At 40.0% G+C, this 20,133-nt stretch overlaps 2 protein-coding genes across 3 annotated transcripts in view; one reads left to right on the top strand and one right to left on the bottom strand.

The window, feature by feature from the left end:
- Positions 1 to 1,026: 1,026 nt before the first annotated feature.
- mstnb (myostatin b) lies at positions 1,027 to 4,294 on the top strand. The gene is made up of 3 exons (XM_027016456.2): positions 1,027 to 1,475; positions 2,032 to 2,402; positions 2,831 to 4,294. Exons 1-3 carry the CDS (start codon positions 1,094 to 1,096, stop codon positions 3,209 to 3,211), a joined length of 1,134 nt encoding a protein of 377 aa, XP_026872257.1. The 5' UTR covers positions 1,027 to 1,093; the 3' UTR covers positions 3,212 to 4,294.
- Positions 4,295 to 12,368: 8,074 nt separating this feature from the next.
- Positions 12,369 to 20,133, bottom strand: part of pms1 (PMS1 homolog 1, mismatch repair system component) — a 19,487-nt gene continuing 11,722 nt past the window's right edge. For both annotated transcript variants that reach the window (XM_027016454.2, XM_027016455.2), the window contains 5 exons: positions 19,810 to 20,133; positions 16,332 to 16,793; positions 15,944 to 16,074; positions 13,289 to 13,449; positions 12,369 to 13,048 (listed from right to left, as the gene is read on the bottom strand). The exon at positions 19,810 to 20,133 is cut by the window's right edge and continues 485 nt beyond it. In XM_027016454.2, coding sequence (XP_026872255.2) covers positions 12,854 to 13,048; positions 13,289 to 13,449; positions 15,944 to 16,074; positions 16,332 to 16,793; positions 19,810 to 20,133 — 1,273 coding nt within the window. In that variant the 3' untranslated portion in view covers positions 12,369 to 12,853. The remainder of the gene's footprint in view (positions 13,049 to 13,288; positions 13,450 to 15,943; positions 16,075 to 16,331; positions 16,794 to 19,809) is intronic.

Raw genomic sequence — 20,133 nt, 5'->3', positions numbered from 1 at the left:
TTAATGTGAATTTGATTTCGAAGAACGAACTTGAGGTGTTCTCAATAAGGGTTTGTGTGTGTGTGTGTGTGTGTGTGTGTCTGTGTGTGTGTTTGTGTTGTTGTGTGTGTTAGTGTGTATTGTATATTGTAAGATATTGAGAAATGGCAGATTACACATTTAAATTCATATGGTGTGGGTCGTAATCCAGGAGGTTTACAGGCCAGCACTGAATGCATAATTATTTGACCTTAGACTGCTGGTTTGAGATGTTCATTCCTATTCCCGAGAAAATGTCGCACTATTAGAACAAAGGTCAGTCACTCTCGTCTTAGTTATTTGCAAAGGTCATTTTCTTCACCTTAATAAAAAGTGACATGAAACTCCAGATCAGCGGCAAAGGACCCTTAGAGACGGTGGAGTAACTTCTTAATTTGAACAGTAGATGGCAGTCTGTCTCGTGTTATAAATGGTTGTAATACAATCATTGCAAAACAGACCTATAATCCTTTTTCATGTGTCGTGTGCAAATGCCAGCGGCACATTCACAACAAAGAGTCCCGAAAGGTAATGAAATATATTCAAAACGGGATCTGAACGACGTTTCTACACAAACGTTGGGTCAAAATAAAGTCCATAGAGCAAAATTAAGTATTTATTGCATACGGCTACGTTTTCTGAATTGAAAGTAATAATAGAAATCAGTTTATTGAAAAGAAAAAAATATTTTATATGAAGTAGTGCATCCCTCATTTGCCACTGTAGACTTATAGATATTGAGCGGTCACTAATGTATAATAAAATGTTGCACTAAATTTTCAATTTAAAACACGTGTTCTTCAAGTACTATAAGGTTTAAACAGTGAAACACTGGAGTTGTACCTCTTTAAGGTTTCAACCTGAAAAGAAGTCCTAGTCTGTCCATTAGATTTACTGTTGCTAGGCCAGCCAATCATAGAATTCGACGACAACGCCTAATACAGTGGCAGAATTTGCAGTATAAAAAGGGTTGCCGAATTTAAGCATGACATCTACCTGTCTGGTGCATGGCGCGGTTCGTTATTGCAGTAAACATCATAAATCGAAACCTGACGTAATCGGCACGCCTTAGAACATGCATTTAACGCAGTTTTTAATTTCTCTGAGTTTTGTAGTTGCATGCGGTACAATGGATCAGAGTGATATAACAGCGCACCAACAGCCCGCTACAGGCACGGTGGAGAGTGAGGCGCAGTGCTCAACATGTGAGTTCAGGCAACACAGCAAGATGATGAGGCTGCAGGCAATCAAATCACAAATTCTCAGCAAACTTCGACTCAAACAAGCTCCCAATATTAGCCGAGACGTTGTCAATCAGCTTTTACCTAAAGCACCTCCTTTGCAACAACTTCTTGACCAGTACGACGTCCTTGGTGATGACAGCAAGGATGGAATTGTTGAAGAAGATGATGATGAGCTTGCCACGACGGAAACAGTCATGGCCATGGCTAGCGAACGTAAGTGGCGTTTTAGTGGCTACCTCTTACTTATCTCGATTCAAAACTGTACCGCGCATCGGTCACGGTTACAATAGAACCAGGCATGACAGTACAGGTAACTGCAATCGTAAGGTTAGATTATTTGTGCGAAAGTCTCGCAAAAACAATTCTGTATATTGAATACCTTCAGGGAAGTATAAAATTATTCGTGCTCTCCTTATCAGCGGAAGTTTTACGCACGTTAACATAAAAGCGCGAGAGCCCTCCCAATAACAGTTTTGCTGAAACACGCTCTACTGAATGCTGTAGCCTAAGTAGACAGCAAATATATACGCTATTCGTTGCTTAAAATGTGTTAGTTTAAATAATACATGTACAACTGTTTTTGGTGTGCTTAGCTATATTAAATATCGTTAGAGTAAAAATCCTTTTTGCAAAACGACGTAATTTAAATTTCACAAGAAGCTACTAAAGCAATGTCTACAATTTACAATGTAACGCTATTTCTGGAAAATATCTAAAATTGTGGATTAAACTTTACTTGTATAATTCTCTCTCTCTATCTTTCACTCAGCTGATCCTATCGTTCAAGTAGATCGAAAACCGAAGTGTTGTTTTTTCTCCTTCACGTCGAAGATCCAAGCAAACCGCATTGTAAAGGCGCAGCTCTGGGTCCATTTGCGACCCGCAGAAGAGGCCACCACCGTATTCTTACAGATATCGCGATTGATCCCTGTTACAGACGGAAGAAGACACGTAAGAATAAGATCTTTGAAGATTGACGTAAACGCAGGGGTCAAATCTTGGCAAAGCATTGACGTGAAGCAGGTGCTTGCGGTTTGGCTAAGGCAGCCAGAGACGAATAGGGGAATCGAGATTAACGCTTACGACGCTAACGGAAACGACCTGGCCGTCACCACCGCAGAAGCCGGCGAAGAGGGACTGGTAAGTTGCTTTAGTTTCCCCCACATATAATTCGAATTTATAATAAATAAACGTATTGGCGATGTGGACGCAGTCTCAGCAGTTCGACTTTTTAAGGTGGAATGGTGAACATACACCATAAGTAGAAAGTTTATTCAACTGTAAAGAGTTATGTCAGTTTCATAAGTAGCTGTAATATGTCGGCCAGGGAACGAATGTAATATGAATTTTTATTTGTCATATATGTCGTTGGTGTGCTGCTGCTTAGACGATTCAAGGATAACAAAATAATTTATATAATTTATAGTCTACCTACACTTCCCATCTTAGTGCTCTTTTGAACAGGTAGACTGGGACATATTATCTTAGATTTTCTGTGAGCTGTTCTTTTTGAAGTGATCAAACCACATTTTCACAGAATCACATCATAATCCTTTTTTTAACCACAGCTTCCCTTCATGGAGGTCAAAATCTCAGAGGGTCCCAAGCGAACCAGGCGAGAGTCGGGACTGGACTGCGATGAGAAATCATTTGAGTCTCGCTGCTGCCGCTACCCCCTCACAGTTGACTTTGAAGACTTCGGCTGGGACTGGATTATTGCTCCAAAACGATACAAGGCCAACTACTGCTCCGGAGAGTGTGACTACATGCACCTCCAGAAGTACCCACACACTCATCTAGTGAACAAGGCCAACCCACGGGGCACCGCTGGTCCTTGCTGCACACCCACCAAGATGTCACCCATTAACATGCTCTACTTCAATGGGAAAGAGCAGATTATCTATGGCAAGATCCCCTCCATGGTGGTGGACCGGTGTGGCTGCTCGTGAGGGCGCGCCCGGTCAGAACTCCGTACGTCTTGCCCTCCTCCGATCCCGGACAGCTCACCACAAAACCCGTTAAACCATTATCAGTGCTTTCCGCGATACACTGTGCAATAGAACCAGAATAGCGGCGAGGATGCTCACCTGTTCACTGAGCACTGCTTCACTTTCACTGACTTTCATTCATTTCTCTTTACACTAAGTCTGTATCTTGGCCACAGAGGTCAAAGGTCGTATGGATGTACCGAAGGAATGTCATGCTGGATGGACTTGGGAGTGGACATTGACTTAAATTGCTGCATTGCTGCAAAAGATTTCATCTTTTATACATTGTGCATTTTCTCTCAGAACCATCACCAAATCACACATTTAGAACAAATAGACACACACGTGACACAAATCTTTTATTATACAAACACGCTCCTCAATATCCATTTAGTTCCTATCTTGCTACAACAGCTGTGTGACAATAACAGTGGGCTTGTTTAAGTATTGTATCCAAGAGCAACAGAGAAGGACTCAAGGACATTTAAAAAAAAACAACAAAAAAAACAAGAAGAAGCTTGAAAACCTGAACACCTGTATGAAGACTTAGGCAATCTGACTCAAGCCTTCCTGTACAAGAAACACAGAACACACTGCAAGGTCTGATCTCATTGTTAAGTTTAGCTCTTTCCATTAGTCATCTGCATGAACTGCCCTATAGACTTGAACTATGATTGAAAATCAGCATTACTGGACAGGAGGACTTGAACCAGTGGCACTTTGAATGCAGTCTGCACATTGAAATGTGTTAAAGACAGAGAGCTATTGAAAATATGTATGAATGTTAATATCATGTTACTTACTCTGTCTTCAAATCATACAGTTTGCACTATGGCAGACCAATAGAAATAATTGGTTGCTAAAAATGTTGTAAAAACTGATTTTGATATGTTTGCTAATTGCATTGTATACATGCCATTGTTTCCATTAACAGTTGCCTTTTTTTAACCTCTGTTAGTTTGTGTATAAGATAACACATTAGCAAGAAGTGTACAATATCAAATCTGTGTATCTGTTAAAACAAATAAAGGTGCTTGCTTTATATGTTTTAGCTGTATCATTTCACAATAAAAGCTTAAAGGTATTTTCAAGAATGCAAAGAGAGTGCAAAAAGTGTATGTTTATGTTATGTCTTATTCAGAAATCATCCAGAACATCTGAATGTGTTTAGAGCCCAACTGTGAGGAAGACAGCTCATGCTTATAGGCCATTGACATTAAAGTTGCTTTTTCACAATCAATTTTTGGCCAAGAAAAAAAAGTTTCTGAGCAAGCAGCGTTTTCACAGCTGAGGTCTATTAGATTGTGCTCAGACTGTACAAAGACACTGGATCCTTTTTAGAATGGAACCTGTATATTTGGATCAACAATGTTTTTCTGTGGTTTTTTTGTTTGTTTGTTTTTTTTTTTATCCCAGCTCTCAATCAAACACAGGCACCCACCCCCCTTTACTGGAGTGGGACCCGATGTTATGTAAGTTCATCTTAACAAAGACAGAAAATGTCAGTCATTAAACCTAATCAGAATGACCAACAAATACTTTTAAGGACATGGAGTCAAAGATCCAGCACATTACTGTTTTGACAGCCTGGCTAATTGGAAAAGGTCCTCACTTCCGGCCAGAAGAGGGCGAACTGAGAACTGCCCCCATCCGCTTCCTTTCCTGCTGTGATCTGGACAGCTGCCATGGCTACCTGGTGGGACATGCACATAAGAGGACAGAGGCCTGTGGGAGAATAAAGGTTCTAGAGCAGTAACATTGCTGTCCCCATTTCTGCCCACATACATATGATGTCATTTATAGTTCTCTTGTTGAAACTTTCAGACCACATGCAGAGCATATACTAGTTTGGTGAGTATCATATGCTCCACAGTTTTATGCACAAGAGCACAAAATCTGGAAAAACGGTGAAATCTGGTGCAAATGGAATGTTTTGAATTTATTTATTTATTCATCTAATTTAGTTGCGGCTAATTCTGAGTTTAGGCTGATACTCTGTCATTACTACATCTACATCTACATTGTAAAACTTTAAATTGTAGGCCTCAGAATCTTGAGTTACATGTTATTCCAAAATAGAATATATCATGACTATAAGATATACATCGTGCCTTAGACGTATGCTGAGGCAGAATTTGCTGCTAACCCTGTGCAGAAGTCTTATTGGCCGACACACCCCATGACAGACTCCACTGTCCTGCTGCTGGTGATTCCTGCTCCTGGTGTTTCATTCAGATTTTGGGATTAGGATTAATTCCAGTGCTAGGTTACATCCTTGTACATCCCTGTGTTTTAATCCCCCATAACTCCAGATCCACGATAAAATCCATATACAATACCTAGTAATATTCACATATCTTAAGAAGGAGTTCTGAATCCTGGTCAGGGCTCTGCCTACTTCTGTGATTTCCTTGCTCTAACACATGATTCATTCTTGCAGGCATTCATCTGGCCTTTTAGGTGCAGAGCATGCAGCATCTTAAAATTGTACAGTGCACAGCGTATAAAGCACAGACTTAAAACCTACTGATTCAGAGTCCCTTCCTTCCCCTGAACACAGCAGGGCCCAACAGCATGGACCATGTCCAGCAACAGAATGATTGATGTGTTTTCTTGTGCACCTGACTTTCCTTGCTCCCACTCGTGTCACTAAACAAGTGGGCGTGATAAACAGGAACAGCAGTGACTCGGCCGAGTGCCGTTACACTGGTCACGCGGGAAGAGCCGGCTGTGTCCTGGATAAAGCCGGGCAGCCTCCGGTACGTTCCCCAGGCCGACCGGTGCGGAAGCAGGCGTGAGAAAATGGGAAGGCCGTGCTCCCCCTCCGAGGCCCAGGACTCTCTGCGGGGGGAATGCATAGCTCATCTCGGTATCCAGGATTCCCCGTATCCGCACTGTCTCTTGGGGAGGTGGGAATGGCGGGGGGGCACCACGGAGAAGTAGTGAAGGGCCTGAAGCCAGCTGTGTACAGACATCTGCAGCTTCACACCAGCACTTGCATACTCCAAGAAGACAGCTGTGGAATCATTTGCTCTAATGAGTTAAAAATATGGCACATCCTTAAAGAATACAGTTCGATATAGACGGTGAGGTGTAAGACATGCACTTCACTCTCTGGATGTTGTACCTGCGATGCTGCTGTTGCAACTTGAATAAAGCAATAGATGCATATGGTTTTACATGCTGCAGTTAAAGTAACGTGGCAGGAGGAATGCACAACATACAATCATTTAATATAAAAGAAACCAAATGAAAAAATTGTTTTGTTTTTTGTTTGTTTTTTTATTGCAAACCATATTTCAAAAGGGAAATTAAAATTTCAGCCAGAAGCAGGTACTTTGCGGTACTTTTGCTATGCTGTCTAAGCACAGAAATAACATAGCTTTCGCAATGTAGTAATCACCTCACCTACCATGTGGGATGTGATTTAAGAGGCAGGTAAATTTCTGTAGTAGTAAGTCCAGTCAGATCCAAAGCAAGCAATGAAAAGCAATGAAAAGGCGTGAGCTTGGAGCCAGAGGACACAGAAGAACAACTGCTGATGGCTGGCTGTCAGTACTCCTGATAGATTTATCCAGTACGTCCACACCTGACCCTGCCTCCAAGAGCACTTGCTTTTTCACTTAGTTGAGAAATCAGTGACCCCCTCCCCCTCCCCAATCTATATTGACCCTTGTGGAACCCGCACTTGATGAATTGCATCGTAAAGGTTCCAGATGTTTGTGGCTGGGGACAGCAAGGTGTCCTGGTTTAGTGATATGTAACTCGATGTCGCGTTAGGGCTGGAATGAGTCATTCAGAAACGTTTTGTCCATAAGTTTAAGTTCATTTACAAGGCTGGTTAATGACTGAAGTGGAAAAGGTCCACAGCAATAAACCACAAGCGTCCCATTGGGCCAGTGACTGACAGTGACGGAGGATAGATGCTCCTCGGAGGAGAGGGAGAGATGTCTGGATCATTTGGAAAAACGGAAACCTGTCCCCACCTGTGTCATCACTATGCCTGTCAGACATCTGGATACTTAGGAATGCAAAGTGTCTTGTCATATGGAGAAGCTGTTTTTGTAGTTTTATAGGAAATTATAATGAATAATCAAGGCAATTAAATACATTTTTAAAAGTAAACCTATGCAGGTTATCTCCAGAAACACACAAAAAACTTTATTTTTCAGATGTGAAAAAAATTATTAATTTAAGTACTGGAACCAGATGACTGATTTATGTTTATTTAAATGTGTGTAGATTATTTTAAGAGTTTCTGTAGATTCTAAAAAAATAGGTCTAAAAAGATTCCCACGGATAGCCTTCAACCTGACCTTAAAAGCACATGTTAGGGTTAGCATGTCCTTGAATGAATGTCTTGAGGATCTGGCTGTTATTGTGGTAACTGTTCTCGGTGCTTAACTTGATACCCATGTCCTGCCCCTTTCAAGCTGATCTGGGATTTGACTAGTTTCAAGATGACATTACAGCCTAGCCAGTCATGTCGACGAGGTTCAGTGCTCTCGTATCCAAAACAGGCAGGACTAACTTTGATGCCTATGAGTTCAATCTAAAGATGGTTGTCAGATTTAAAGCTAATGGGAGACCACATTAATTGAGAAATAAATCCTTGTGGAGACAGTTATTCGGAGGAATAAGTTTACATGGATATCAGATAGGGCCCATTGGGGCTATTATATTTGCTGGTCAGAGGTTTAGCTGACACAGCCAAACAGGGCTGGTGCACCACCAATGACCCACAAACCACATGTAGTATTTAATATCACTTCTACCATGCACTGATTCATTTGAAAATATTGAAATCCAATATTTCATTCAAATACAACAATGTGCTTGATCTCTGTGAGCTCAAAGTGATTTCTTTTGCCCATTTGGCAGTTATTCTTCTTCTTGAATAATTATTTATCTTACCATGCTGAAGAAAAGGTATAATCCTGCTTTTAGCACATAAATCTAGTGCTAATAAAGTCTCCAAAGAAAGCATGTGAACCGTAGTGAATTTATATACAGCAGACACTGCCAAGCTGCTTGGCTCTTAGACAGAGAGCAGTATGGTGTGTGACATGGAACAGACAGTCTATAGCAGCAGCTGGACACATATGCGTTCACTTTGTCAGGACTTTGCTACAGTCCTTAACTGTACCAAAAAGTACAGTTTACCACAAGTTAAAATTCAAGAGGAAATAGGTCATTGTAATGTTTTTGGGAACAAGGCAGCATTTTCTTTGAAATCCAGCAAACAGAAACACTGCCACATGCGCAGACCCATGTCAACCACGGCTGTTAGCTTTGTGTATTTCACCTCTCCAAGTAATGTGGGCCAAAATCCTTTTTCATCACAAACCTCATCAAAGGCACCTTGGCAGTATGGTTAATGCACATGGTAGCCTTAAAATGAAAAACCCTTCATACAGTCTGCCATACAGACTAATCTCTACAGCTGCATGGACATCTGTGCTGAGAGCTCCAGGGGCTCATGCCTCTCTGTCCCATACTGGACGAGGATTCTGGCGGCATCCCTGTCTGTGGCAGGCATTCCTCTGGGTGCCGAGTCACCCTGAAGCATTTATATATATATATATGTATATATTTATTTTTATTTTTATTATTAGTTTTTTTTTAAATGAATAGAAAGAGAGAAAGATTAAAATTTGTAGTGAATTATACCTGGAATCTTCTCCACATACATACATTTTACTTTCTACATTTTTTTAAGTATCATAAAGTCATGCTCTAATGATTTTTACATAATCCGAAACTGACCACATATTCCTCCAGTTAAGGACCATGGCGAATCTTATTATCCAAAGGGAATGCAACTGTATAGCTCATCCTATGATAATATTATAGTTAGCACAGTGAAAGGTCAAACCACAGCACATGTCTAAGCTTTCATGGCCCCACGCTGGAGCTTGAACACTTGCTCTCACATAGCTGGGGGTGGGGGGGGGACAGGATCTGTCCTGGGGTGGAGGGAGGGAGTGAGAAAGGCAATCAGCTTGGGAGGGGTGCCCATGTGGTGAGTAGAGACCTCATTTCTCCCTGAGCCTTCAATTAAATTGCAGGGTATGTATACGCTAGGCATTCTGAGAACAGCCAAGACAGCTGAATGGAGGTATAGGTGCTGCACTGGGCACCAAGGGAATATCAAGGTGATTAGCTGGGATTAGCGGATGATGAGCTTCTGAGCATGTGACCACTTGGTTAAAAAGGTCACACTGGATTTATTTTACCAGCTGTCACTCAAATGTCTTAACATTTAACTTATTTTATTGGTTTGTTCTGAAGTGTATGATAATGTGGACAAAAGTTAGAATGTTGAATTGACTCGGGCTGGATGCATAAACTTTTCTTCAATTGAAAATGCATAAACATAAGGATTTTAGTGACACAAAATTGAAAACTTTATATTGACATTTATTACTGATATCTAACAGGCTTGCGGTATTCATTTTCACAGGGCTCGGGATTGGTTGTTTACTGCATGAATAGCAAAAGCTCTGGCAGCATGCACAGTAACTACTAATTTGATACACTTATAAAGTCTAAAATAAAATTAAATATATAACATCAATCTTCTCTGTGTTATTTCACATTCAGTGTTAAGAAATGAAAAGGGGCATAGGATGAAACCCAGAACCACGCCTCTGTGTGTGTGAGTGTGTGTGTGTGTGTGTGTGTGTGTGTGTGTGTGTGTGTGTGTGTGTGTGTGTGTGTGTGTGTGTGTGGTTTCCACAACTCATCAATTGCTGCTTAATTATTATCCCTGCGGGATCTAGAATAAACAAATCCAAGTTTTGTTATCTGCTTGAGAGCTAGACTTCCAGAAACAACCATTACCAAAGTTCTATATTTAGAAAATGTTCTAGTGAAATCAGTACTGAATCCTACACTGCTGGAAAAGGGTACCTAGATTTGTCATTTAGAGATAAACTCACTGAGATGAGCCCTTGGTGCAACATATTCTTGGTGGTATTATGCAATAATGTTGCACCTGTATATCTCAAATTAATATACAATTAATAAGATGTACTATGATAAGATGATTACTTTTGCATTTCTAACACATACAGCAGTCATTTATATATTTATCAAGCTAAACTTGTAGAAATCAGGCAACATATAGAAATTTAGATACAGAATTCCATGGTTACATCAACAATGAAGTTCCCGTGGTGTTGAAAGCATCAAAAGTTGAGGCTGCTCTGTATCTGAGCTTTTCTTTCAGCTGGTAATTGAAAGTCCCTCGCTGGGGCTGTGCACTTGATAAACCACAGAGCCTGGCTTATTTTGTTTTATGGGTCCCCAGTACCAGCTTTTGAGATGCACATTGAAGTTGCTGATTTCAATGGAAAGTGGATTTACAGCCATACTGTGTTAAAGGGTAAGCACCACCTAATGGAACTCCCTGAAGATCTCACATTATCTTAGCTACTGCAAAAATGTATTTGTGAATTTAAATAAAAACATGTTCATTTCTTGAAAATGAAGGAAAAATCTGATGTAGCTCCAAAAATTCCATACTTGCCGAGTGACGTCACTGGTGGTCAACAGTAAACAATTGCATGATCAGACACCAATATGAATGGCTTGGAATTTTCCAATGCTGGTTCTTCAGATTCCAAAGATATTTTTGAATTTGTTGAAGATGACGAATCTCCAGTGACAATGGGTGTGGCTGTATATCACAATAGTGAAATTCAACCTTTTAGATTTGAGCCAGAGATAGAAGATGCAGCCGAGAGCAATGAACAGCCTGACTCAGTATATTATGTATAGCAGGGGCATTTGATTAGCTACTGGTTATATTTCTCATTTTACTAGCTTGTCATGTATCTAACTAACTAGTTAGTAGTGCTCCCTTTTTATAATAACCGATGTATTAGCTAAGCTAGATAATGAATTTGCTTTAGTGGCCTAATAAACGGTTTTGGAAGGATTGTCATATGCATCTAGCCTTAAAATGTATGCATTATCATTACCTTGTCTTCTGAGTGGCTAATGTTAGCTCCTGTAAACTAAAATGGGCAAAGTAATTGCATTTACACTGTTTACTTCGATTCACACAGAGGCTATAAAATGTCTCTTTAGTTTCTTTGCATGGCCATATTGTTGGAAAAGAAGTTGTCAAGATCCAGTAGTCATGTGAGCCTGGCTTTCCACATCCCATAGATGAAGTAAAACACTACAGATAATGGAGAAAGCAGGTGGTCCTTTCCAATATGCCCTTTTAAAGTTGACAAACCTTGTACATTTTTTGGATGTTTTGGGATCTTTGTGCACAGGGGTCAGGACTACTTTGAATTATTGCAGCCAAAGACAACACACCTTTGTCATTTTGCATTGCCAACAATTCAACTTCCATTGTTGTCCACCGTCTATGTCACACAGATGATGTTTGTGACAGATTTTGAAGACAGCATGCAAGGCAAAACAATTTTTTAGGCCATATTTTTTAGGCCGTAAAAAAAAAATGTTTTCTAACGATCAACAATCACAAGTTACAAACAGCTTTCGCTGTATTTATGTTTCACACTTTCATATCAGCTGGTGCTTAGCCTTTAAATTTGGTGTTTCACTGGCATTTTCTGAGGGGTCATTGATTTATGCTTTTCGTTTTTGTTTTCTCGGACATCAACAAATCAAATTTGTGCTAGGTGCTTAACCTTTCCTCAAAGGTATGGTGGTTGAATAAGTGCTATTTTAAAAAGTGCCATTTTTCAAAATGGAATTATTCAAAGTGAAGGAGGACTATGGGACTGCATTCCATATGAGAAGCTTGCCAGATCATCACATCAAAACTCCCACTTCAACATGAGCCTGCTAGAGCAAGTGTGCTTAGCAACCTCGAGGGGCATGTGGGACACGTCCAAGTAACCTAGCAAGGAGAGGGCTGCTCCTGTATACCTGCCAGGTGTTTAAATAATGAGTGTTTGGCAGGTGCCATCTTATGCTGTATTCCATCCAGACTGTGTAAGGTACATTTGTACTACAATTTTGTACAATAAGGTAAATTTGTACTACACTAGTGAACAGATGAATGACAGAGTTTGGAGAGGAAACAGCTCTCTAATTCTGAGAGCCAAGATAACCTGTTCATGCAGGCCGCCTGTAGTTGAAAATTAGAAACATATAAATCGTTTATTATGTTATTCATAACACTGCATATCATACAAGAAAATCAGTACAATTGTGTTATGTTGCATAGGAAATAGATCATAACTGAGCTCAAAGTCTTACTGCATCTTCACTCCAAATTTCTTTTATCATCCATGTTCTCATATGTACATGCAATTTATTCCAGTGTAAATCTAGTCACTTTGAACATTGGCTTTGAGAAATAAGAACTTCCTCTCACAAGAAAAATACATTTCATATTGTCATAATTCCAGTACCAAAAATACTGTATATTCATTTCCTTATTTTAATACCACAGTGAAATTAATGTTCATAATGGAGAACATGATGCAGGAAAAATATGTATTTAGGAACAAAACATTTAGAGGACACACCACTTAAGGCAACAGTCAAATGAAAATAGACAAAGTAAATAGTAACGAGTGTAATTGGAAAATTCTTCATATGCAAAACACAAAATGATCAAGTGCTGGACTTAATTTTGAGAGTTTCCTGCTCTGTTTCAGGAACATCAACCAGGTCATAAAAAAATGGACGTCCATGAAGACACACCTGCTGCTTCTCTTCTAGCTCTTGGTTCATTCGAAACAATATATTGTTGACATCCTCTCTGGACAAGCTGAAGGGCAGCTGTCTGGCCAGCCTCACAGCCTCGCCCTTAGCAAGAGAGAGAGAGAGAGAGAGAGAGAGAGAGAGAGAGAGAGAGCGCGAGCGTGAGAGAGAGAGCGAGAAAAACCAGATCAGAGGTTACCTGAAACAGTCCCGTACACCATAAGATACCAACTCAATGTTTTGAAAACACTGTAAGATCAGTTTGTGTGTTTTTGCGCATTGCTGGCAAAAACCACCACTTTACCATTTCCGATCCATTTTACAGTCAGGGAGACATTTCCTCACCTCGAGGTAGTTTGCAGCTTTCAGCGGTCTGCACTGCTGAACTGCCTTCGCCCCACTGTCCTTCACGGCCGTAAGAATCTCCCTCAGGTCTGTGATGCCGTAGAAAGGCATGCAGTCAGCCATACCTGTCACTTCAACACACCTCCCCGTAGGTGGGAAACCTGGCCAAAGAAAGCACAGAGTGAGGATTAATATACTCCAGATACAACCTTCTCCAGGAAAGAATAATAAATAAATATTTTGATTTACACTCTGGTCAGAGACCAAGTTAAATGGGCAGGGCACCAAATGAAGCACTAAATGACTATTACAATGTCTCCGCTGACTGGAAAGAATCACAAATGTGGAAGAGGTTTTCAGCAGATGATTTAGAGATGATTTCTTTCCCCAGAAGGTCACAATGTAGATATCTGTGCTAGCATAAATGCATGGAAAGGATATCAAGGAACATAACCCCAATTTCTTCTTCTGACATACTTTTAGCACATTCACTCTGGCTAAAATGGCAAAGTTTAGGCTGTAAGAGGGATATCCATCCAATGCAAAGCAAAAGCTAATATATACTTAGCTAAAGTATAACAATTAGATAATAACTGCAGCTAGCAAACTCATAAAAGAAAAATACAGGATTCTCACAGTCTGTTATAAAACCATTTTGAAAGGCGGAATAATCTGATGTAGAGCCTATGGAGGGGGTTGGCTGGGTTCTCAGAATCCCCCTCATGCGAAAAGGGCAGACTCCACTGTGGTGGACACCCACTGACATGGGCACAGGCTTTGGCAACCTGCCAGTGTAAACCAAACCGACCCATACCAGCACCAAGGCAGCACACATTGTCCACGGCTCACAGTCATTCTATAACCACGAGGCAAAAGAAAAGGTCAGGTGGACCAAGAATGGGGGAGGGCTAATTCTGTGGTGAGAGGGATGGCAACTCAAAGCTTTGCACAAAAAAAGGGGCACAAAAAATCTTGGCTTAGTTATGTGATCAAATGTCAGAATATGCAATGGCATAATTTGTTACTAGAAATCATGAGCTTCCCATAGCAGGCATTAGGAAACAGTACAACACATTACAAACATGAAACATCACATTTCTATTCTTTTTAGGCTGACAAACCAAAGTAATTATACTTGTTTAAATTTTTATTTGTATTTGCAATGTTTCAATCTAAAGGCCATCAGGAACCTTCAAATGTTTGGTAAGGTTGTTACTGATGCATCTATCCGCAAAATAAATGTATACTTTATATTTCTGTTGCATTTGATTAGAATATCAAGTAAAAAAAAAAAAAAAAAAAAAACACACACTTCAGCCAGAACAAGACCACTGAACATTTCTTCTCTAAACCAAACCCGACACAGCAACTCTGTCAGAAATAATTGACCATAATCCTGTTATTCAAGCCAAGTTTGACATTTAAATTATTTGTGAACTATGGCAATAATGATGCCCAATGGGCACAATCTTTGTTGAATCAAATAAGGCAGGCCTGGAGACCTTTAAACAGATTGACCTTAGAAATAATGAAGGCCCATTTGCTGGAGCGGAGTGAAGTACTGCCATATTCCCTGAAACCCAAGCATGGCGTGACAGAGTGAGTCGGGGCAGTGTTGAATAAACCCACACATTTTAATGGCTATCCAGCAATCCTCTTTTTGCTCCTAGGAAAAGAGGCCTAAATCATGAATGAATCCGCCTTTGGGACTTGGGAGTTCCTTTTTTTTTTTTAACAAGCTCACATTGTTAAATGTGCCTACACTGAGCCATGGAGGAAAAAGTAAATGCTGACTGTGCACTTTCCATATGAACAATTTATTCTAAAGGTGACCTCACCGCAAGCGTCATTAAGGGTTACCCAAAGCAGCTTATCCTACATAACTGGCACAGTAACTCATTTAAAAAAAAAATTTAAAAGAAAAAAAAAAAAAAAAAAAAGATTTCAGTCAAAATTTTCATTGCAATTTAGATTCCAGTAATAGCAGGTCATTTCCCCATTGGAAAACAGCACCGCCAAGCACCAACAACAAGTCGCACAGCAATGTACAATGTACAATAGTACATTGAGTTCTCGTGTAGATGGGTCCTTTTCTGAGGCAAAGCAACCTATGAAAATGTGGTCTTCTGTGGTTTTGGGCTCCTCTGTTCACTCACTGCACATGGCACAGCTGGTTAGCAGTTAGCCTTTTTTCTGAGCATGAAATGTATGCATCTCATATACATGAAATGTAGAATCTAGAAAACCTCAGAGATCTTGGAAATACATTTCAAGTTTGATTGAAATGATCGTGGCTTAGGCCTTATGCCTAGGTGTAATCTCACTCAACTATGCTCTTTGATTTTCTTTTCATTTTCCTCAACAGAAACATTAAAACTTTACATATCACCACATTGTTATTGACACAAACAAGAATGAACCAAAAACATGCTTAGAACAAATAATAATCAATGAGCTACTTCTGTTGTGCAGCACAGAACAGTCTAATATAGACTAAACCTGCTAACTAAAGAAAAAAACTAGTACATTGATGCACTAGTCTTTACAATTATGCTTATTTTGTTCATTTGTTTTTAACAGTCATGTTTTCTTACATTTTTAACTACCATTTAACAGTGATTTAAATATTCTATTTCATAGTCTATAAATGGTTACCTGGAGTAAGTCTGATTTGAAATCCATTGGCCACCAGTCTGGGATCAGTGAACTGGACCTCACCGCTGACAGAAGGACTGCCCTTTTCCATACTCATAAGGACATCCATGTACTCGGCACCACCGAGGACACTGAGTAAGAAAACACACAAAGATCAGGGAATACAGTAAAGGAATGTGGACAAGACAACAACAAAACAGTGCACACGTACACACGTGTGTGTGTGTGTGTGTATATATATATATATATATATATATATATATATATATATATATATATATATATATATATATATATATATATATATATATATAAATATCCCATGCAATATTTTTGTTCTTAGAACCTAACCACTGTCATTAGGTGATAAAATGACGGGATACACTACCCATCTGTTAACTGTATAGGAGTCTGTAGGCTGGCCACTGGAAGTATATTATTCTCCAAAAGTCTCTTAAACAGCAAGGCCTCCTCCACCCGAAATGGATTTAACAACATGAGCTTTCTACCACATAAAACTGCCCAGGCACAGTGAGAAGCCAAGCAGTTTACAAGCCTGAGACCCCTGGAGCTCGGGCCAGCCGGGCCATTGTGCTGGGGTGCGCGCCTGAGGGCATCGATGCTGAACGGGAGAGGTCGGCACAACTTGGCTGGGGGCTCCCTGCGCTCTTGCTGAGAGGAGAAGAGGCGGTCCAGGATCTGCTGATTGGAGAGGGGGGCCTTGCGTTTCAGACCCTGGGGCCTGCTCGTTGAGGGCCGCTCGTCAGCCCATCCAGGGGCGTCGGTCACTGCCGCCTGCTTCTTCTTCAGGTTATAAGACTCCATAGATTTCTGGGCCTTCTCCTCATACCTGAGGCACAATACAGCAAGAGTTGGACTTTCCAGTCAAACAGACAGGCATTGGAAACAGCTTTTGCTTATGGTAGAGGAATATCAGATTTTACACATTATCTCTGCCATGTGGTTGTTTCTAGAGGGTTTTTGTGCATTATACATTTATGGTCATGGTGATTACAAGTCAGATAAATTTAAAATCACTCAAATGTATAAAACTGATTAAGAACAAAAAGAAATTCTTAATGATCAGTTGTCCTTTTTGTCTTTTTTGTTTTAAAGCCTTTATTCAAAGTTCACATACTGATTGTTCAGGTCTCAAAATCATACCTGAATAGACTTAATCACATGCACTAACATACAATAATCACATCCAAAGTAATGTGCCATATGCTTGCAGACTTCCTATCATCAAAACCACAATAAATTTATGAACCATTTATGTGCAAACTAAAAACTAACTGTTGCAAAGAGGTCAGAAGTTGTAACTAATTAAAAATTCTCAATGTACATAAGAAACCTTGATTTAAATTCCTTTTCTGAAACTAAGTGGCTCCCAGGGACATGCTTTAAATCACTGCACAGAAAACATTACAGAAACTGCCAAAATAAAAAACATCTGCTACCTGTGAGCGAATGGGGAGAGAGAGTGTGTAAGAGAAAGACGGAGACGGAGACAGAGACAGAGACAGAGTGTCACTAAAGAGAAAACCCAAGGGCTGTTCAACCATGCAGCCTTGCCCTTACACTGGAAGAGACTCCACAGCAGCTGTGCCACTATGTGAAATTTGCTACTAGACTGGGCATCACATCAGAAGCATTGTATGGTGAATAATAGCATATATGGCCCTGCAACATAAATGTAAGTATTCATATAGTTTTCAAAACTACCGTCTATAAAGGCCTAAAGCTAAATACAACTATATAATACTACAGCTATGTGTGTAAAATTCCAATATGAAAATAAGCACAAGTACAAATGATATCAGCTTTGGAAACAGTAACCAAGAGTTCCTGAACTAATGTTTTTGATGATGACAAATAGTTTCTACTTCTATTCTAGTAATATGAAAGAGTGAGTCTGCCTCAATAAAAGGAGCTTCAGGATTTATTTATTTTTTTTAATTGCTGTTACAAGGAATATAAAAGACAGACCAGTCACTTTCAAGCCATTCACTGCAATTTCTTGTCTAAAAACCTTTAGACAGGAGGCTATGACACCATAGCAACCACCAAAATTCCAAAATTTGAGTTATGATTTTGATGTTAATGAAACTCAACATGCGTCATACAGTGTCAGGCTTCATGGGGTTTAAAAGGAGCAGTATGCAAGCCATGACCATCATCATCAGAAAGTGACGAATGTAGCGTTTACCATGTTCTTTAATATGTTTAACAGGTTGTAAGACTTGTTGTAAGACTTGTGCATGCAGTAAAGCCTAATTTTATAATGAATTTGGGGATAAACTCAAGCACACTACTTACAAAATGAATCTTATAGGTGGTATGGTATTCTATGAAACTATGCACTATATTTATATCATTATATGAACTATATTTTAAACTATAAAATATGTTCTTTCTGCATTTGAAGAATGGGAATTCAGATTGGAGAATACTGCTCAGGAGCGCTAAATGTCCACAACTGTGATAATCATATAGATTGCATAACTGAATTGCATAATAATAACCAATATAATATACCATTAATACAGAATACAGGGATAGTAGATAGAAAAAAGCAGATACAGGGGTAGCAGAGAGAACACTTGGAAAATGAAGTTCTGTCCTTTTAATTCCAACCCCCTCCTGTGGATGCACATGTGGGAGTAAATCCTTCTGGGCAATGATCTTTGTATTTCTAGCCCGGAATTCCTAACAAGGATCAAACGCACATACACATCACAATAAGCATTCGATGCTCCCTTGGTGTGGGTACTTTGGAACAGAACCAAGTTTGTACAGAGTGGCTGAAAGAGCCAGGTTGTTGTTGTTTTTAAGCCAGTGACCAGTGGCAACCCAAAGGTAACATATGTGGGTGTTTGTGTGTGTGTGTGTGTGGGGGGGTTCTTAAGCCAAGAAGCCTTGCACCCCTGGACCACATTCATGGTAATAATCTTAAATCCCCTCACACAGCAGGCCCATATGTGATGCACCCATGAAACATGACTTCATGTAAAGGTGTTTCTTAGAAGTGGCACAGTAGCAGGAAAGTACGCCAAGCACCAGCTCAGGTGCCATTCGTAACGAAGAAAGCTGAACTAACATTTCCACACACCCTTCAATTTTCACAAATACCACTACAAGTGCTGACATTTTCCATCCATTCAGTTGCACTAAAGAGGCATGCAATAAGATTAATACTTTATTTGATTTACTCAGTTATATTTATTAATATTTTTAGCTGAGAACAGTAATGGTCTTGTCTGTAAGGCTGGTTTGTTCATTCAGTTAGAGAGTAATTTGAGGAATACCAAAATCCAAATGATTTTAAAAGTTTATGTTTACTTTTACTGGTCTGTAAAATATCAGAAAATTTTTGTCCATGGCACCAATCTTTAGTTGTCACAAAAAGAAAAACAAATGCAAGCTATCCAAAAAGACTTAATAACTAGTGTTAGAATTTGTTGTACTCAAGTACACATAAAAAAGGCAAATAATTAACAGCATAAAATGATCCCTTTTAATAGATTGCACAACCATAACCTTGCTGGAATCTGTGGTGTTTAAAAAAAAAAAAAAAGGACTATGGCATTCTTTGGAATCTCAAATACCTTTTTTAGTACGGAAAATAGTATTGACCATCGAACTGAATAATCAAATGCAGTTGTCTGGAAAAAACAAACAATTCACATGAACCACTCATCCTTTGGATAGCAACATGAACACATGAATACGTCAAGCAGACTTTCCATGCCATATTTTATACCTGCAAGTGGCAGGTCTGCCCCTCTGCTTTTTTCCCCTAAACCAAGAGAGTGAATCACAACAAGTGGAAACTGCTGCTTCGGCAGTGAGATCTGGAAACTTACTTCTTTCTTTCTTCCTCCCCGAGGCATTCCCATCGTTCTTTCACAGCCGAAGTGACATCCTGCAGACTGGCTCGTGGGTTCTCCAGGAGGATGGATGACCTGGTGTCCCGTTCAAACAGGGTGAGGGCAGACAACGGCTGACGCACGGCGCGGTTGCCGAGCAGGTCGTAGGCCGTCGGCTCGGCCATCTTGGCTGTTATGATGTTTGAGGGTCTCTTGGGCGGGCTGCTGCTCTTGGGTTCCAGCATGGCTGCATCGTCTCCCCGTAACTCAGGTGTATGGAGCTTGACAGGCTCGAGGCACCGTCCTGTAGCAGGGTCTCTG

The sequence above is a fragment of the Electrophorus electricus genome, chromosome 2, assembly GCF_013358815.1.
Source record: "Electrophorus electricus isolate fEleEle1 chromosome 2, fEleEle1.pri, whole genome shotgun sequence".
NCBI classification, from domain to species: Eukaryota; Metazoa; Chordata; class Actinopteri; order Gymnotiformes; family Gymnotidae; genus Electrophorus; species Electrophorus electricus.
The sequence above is the reverse complement of the archived record's forward strand: the minus strand, read 5'-3'. Positions and strand labels throughout refer to the sequence as shown.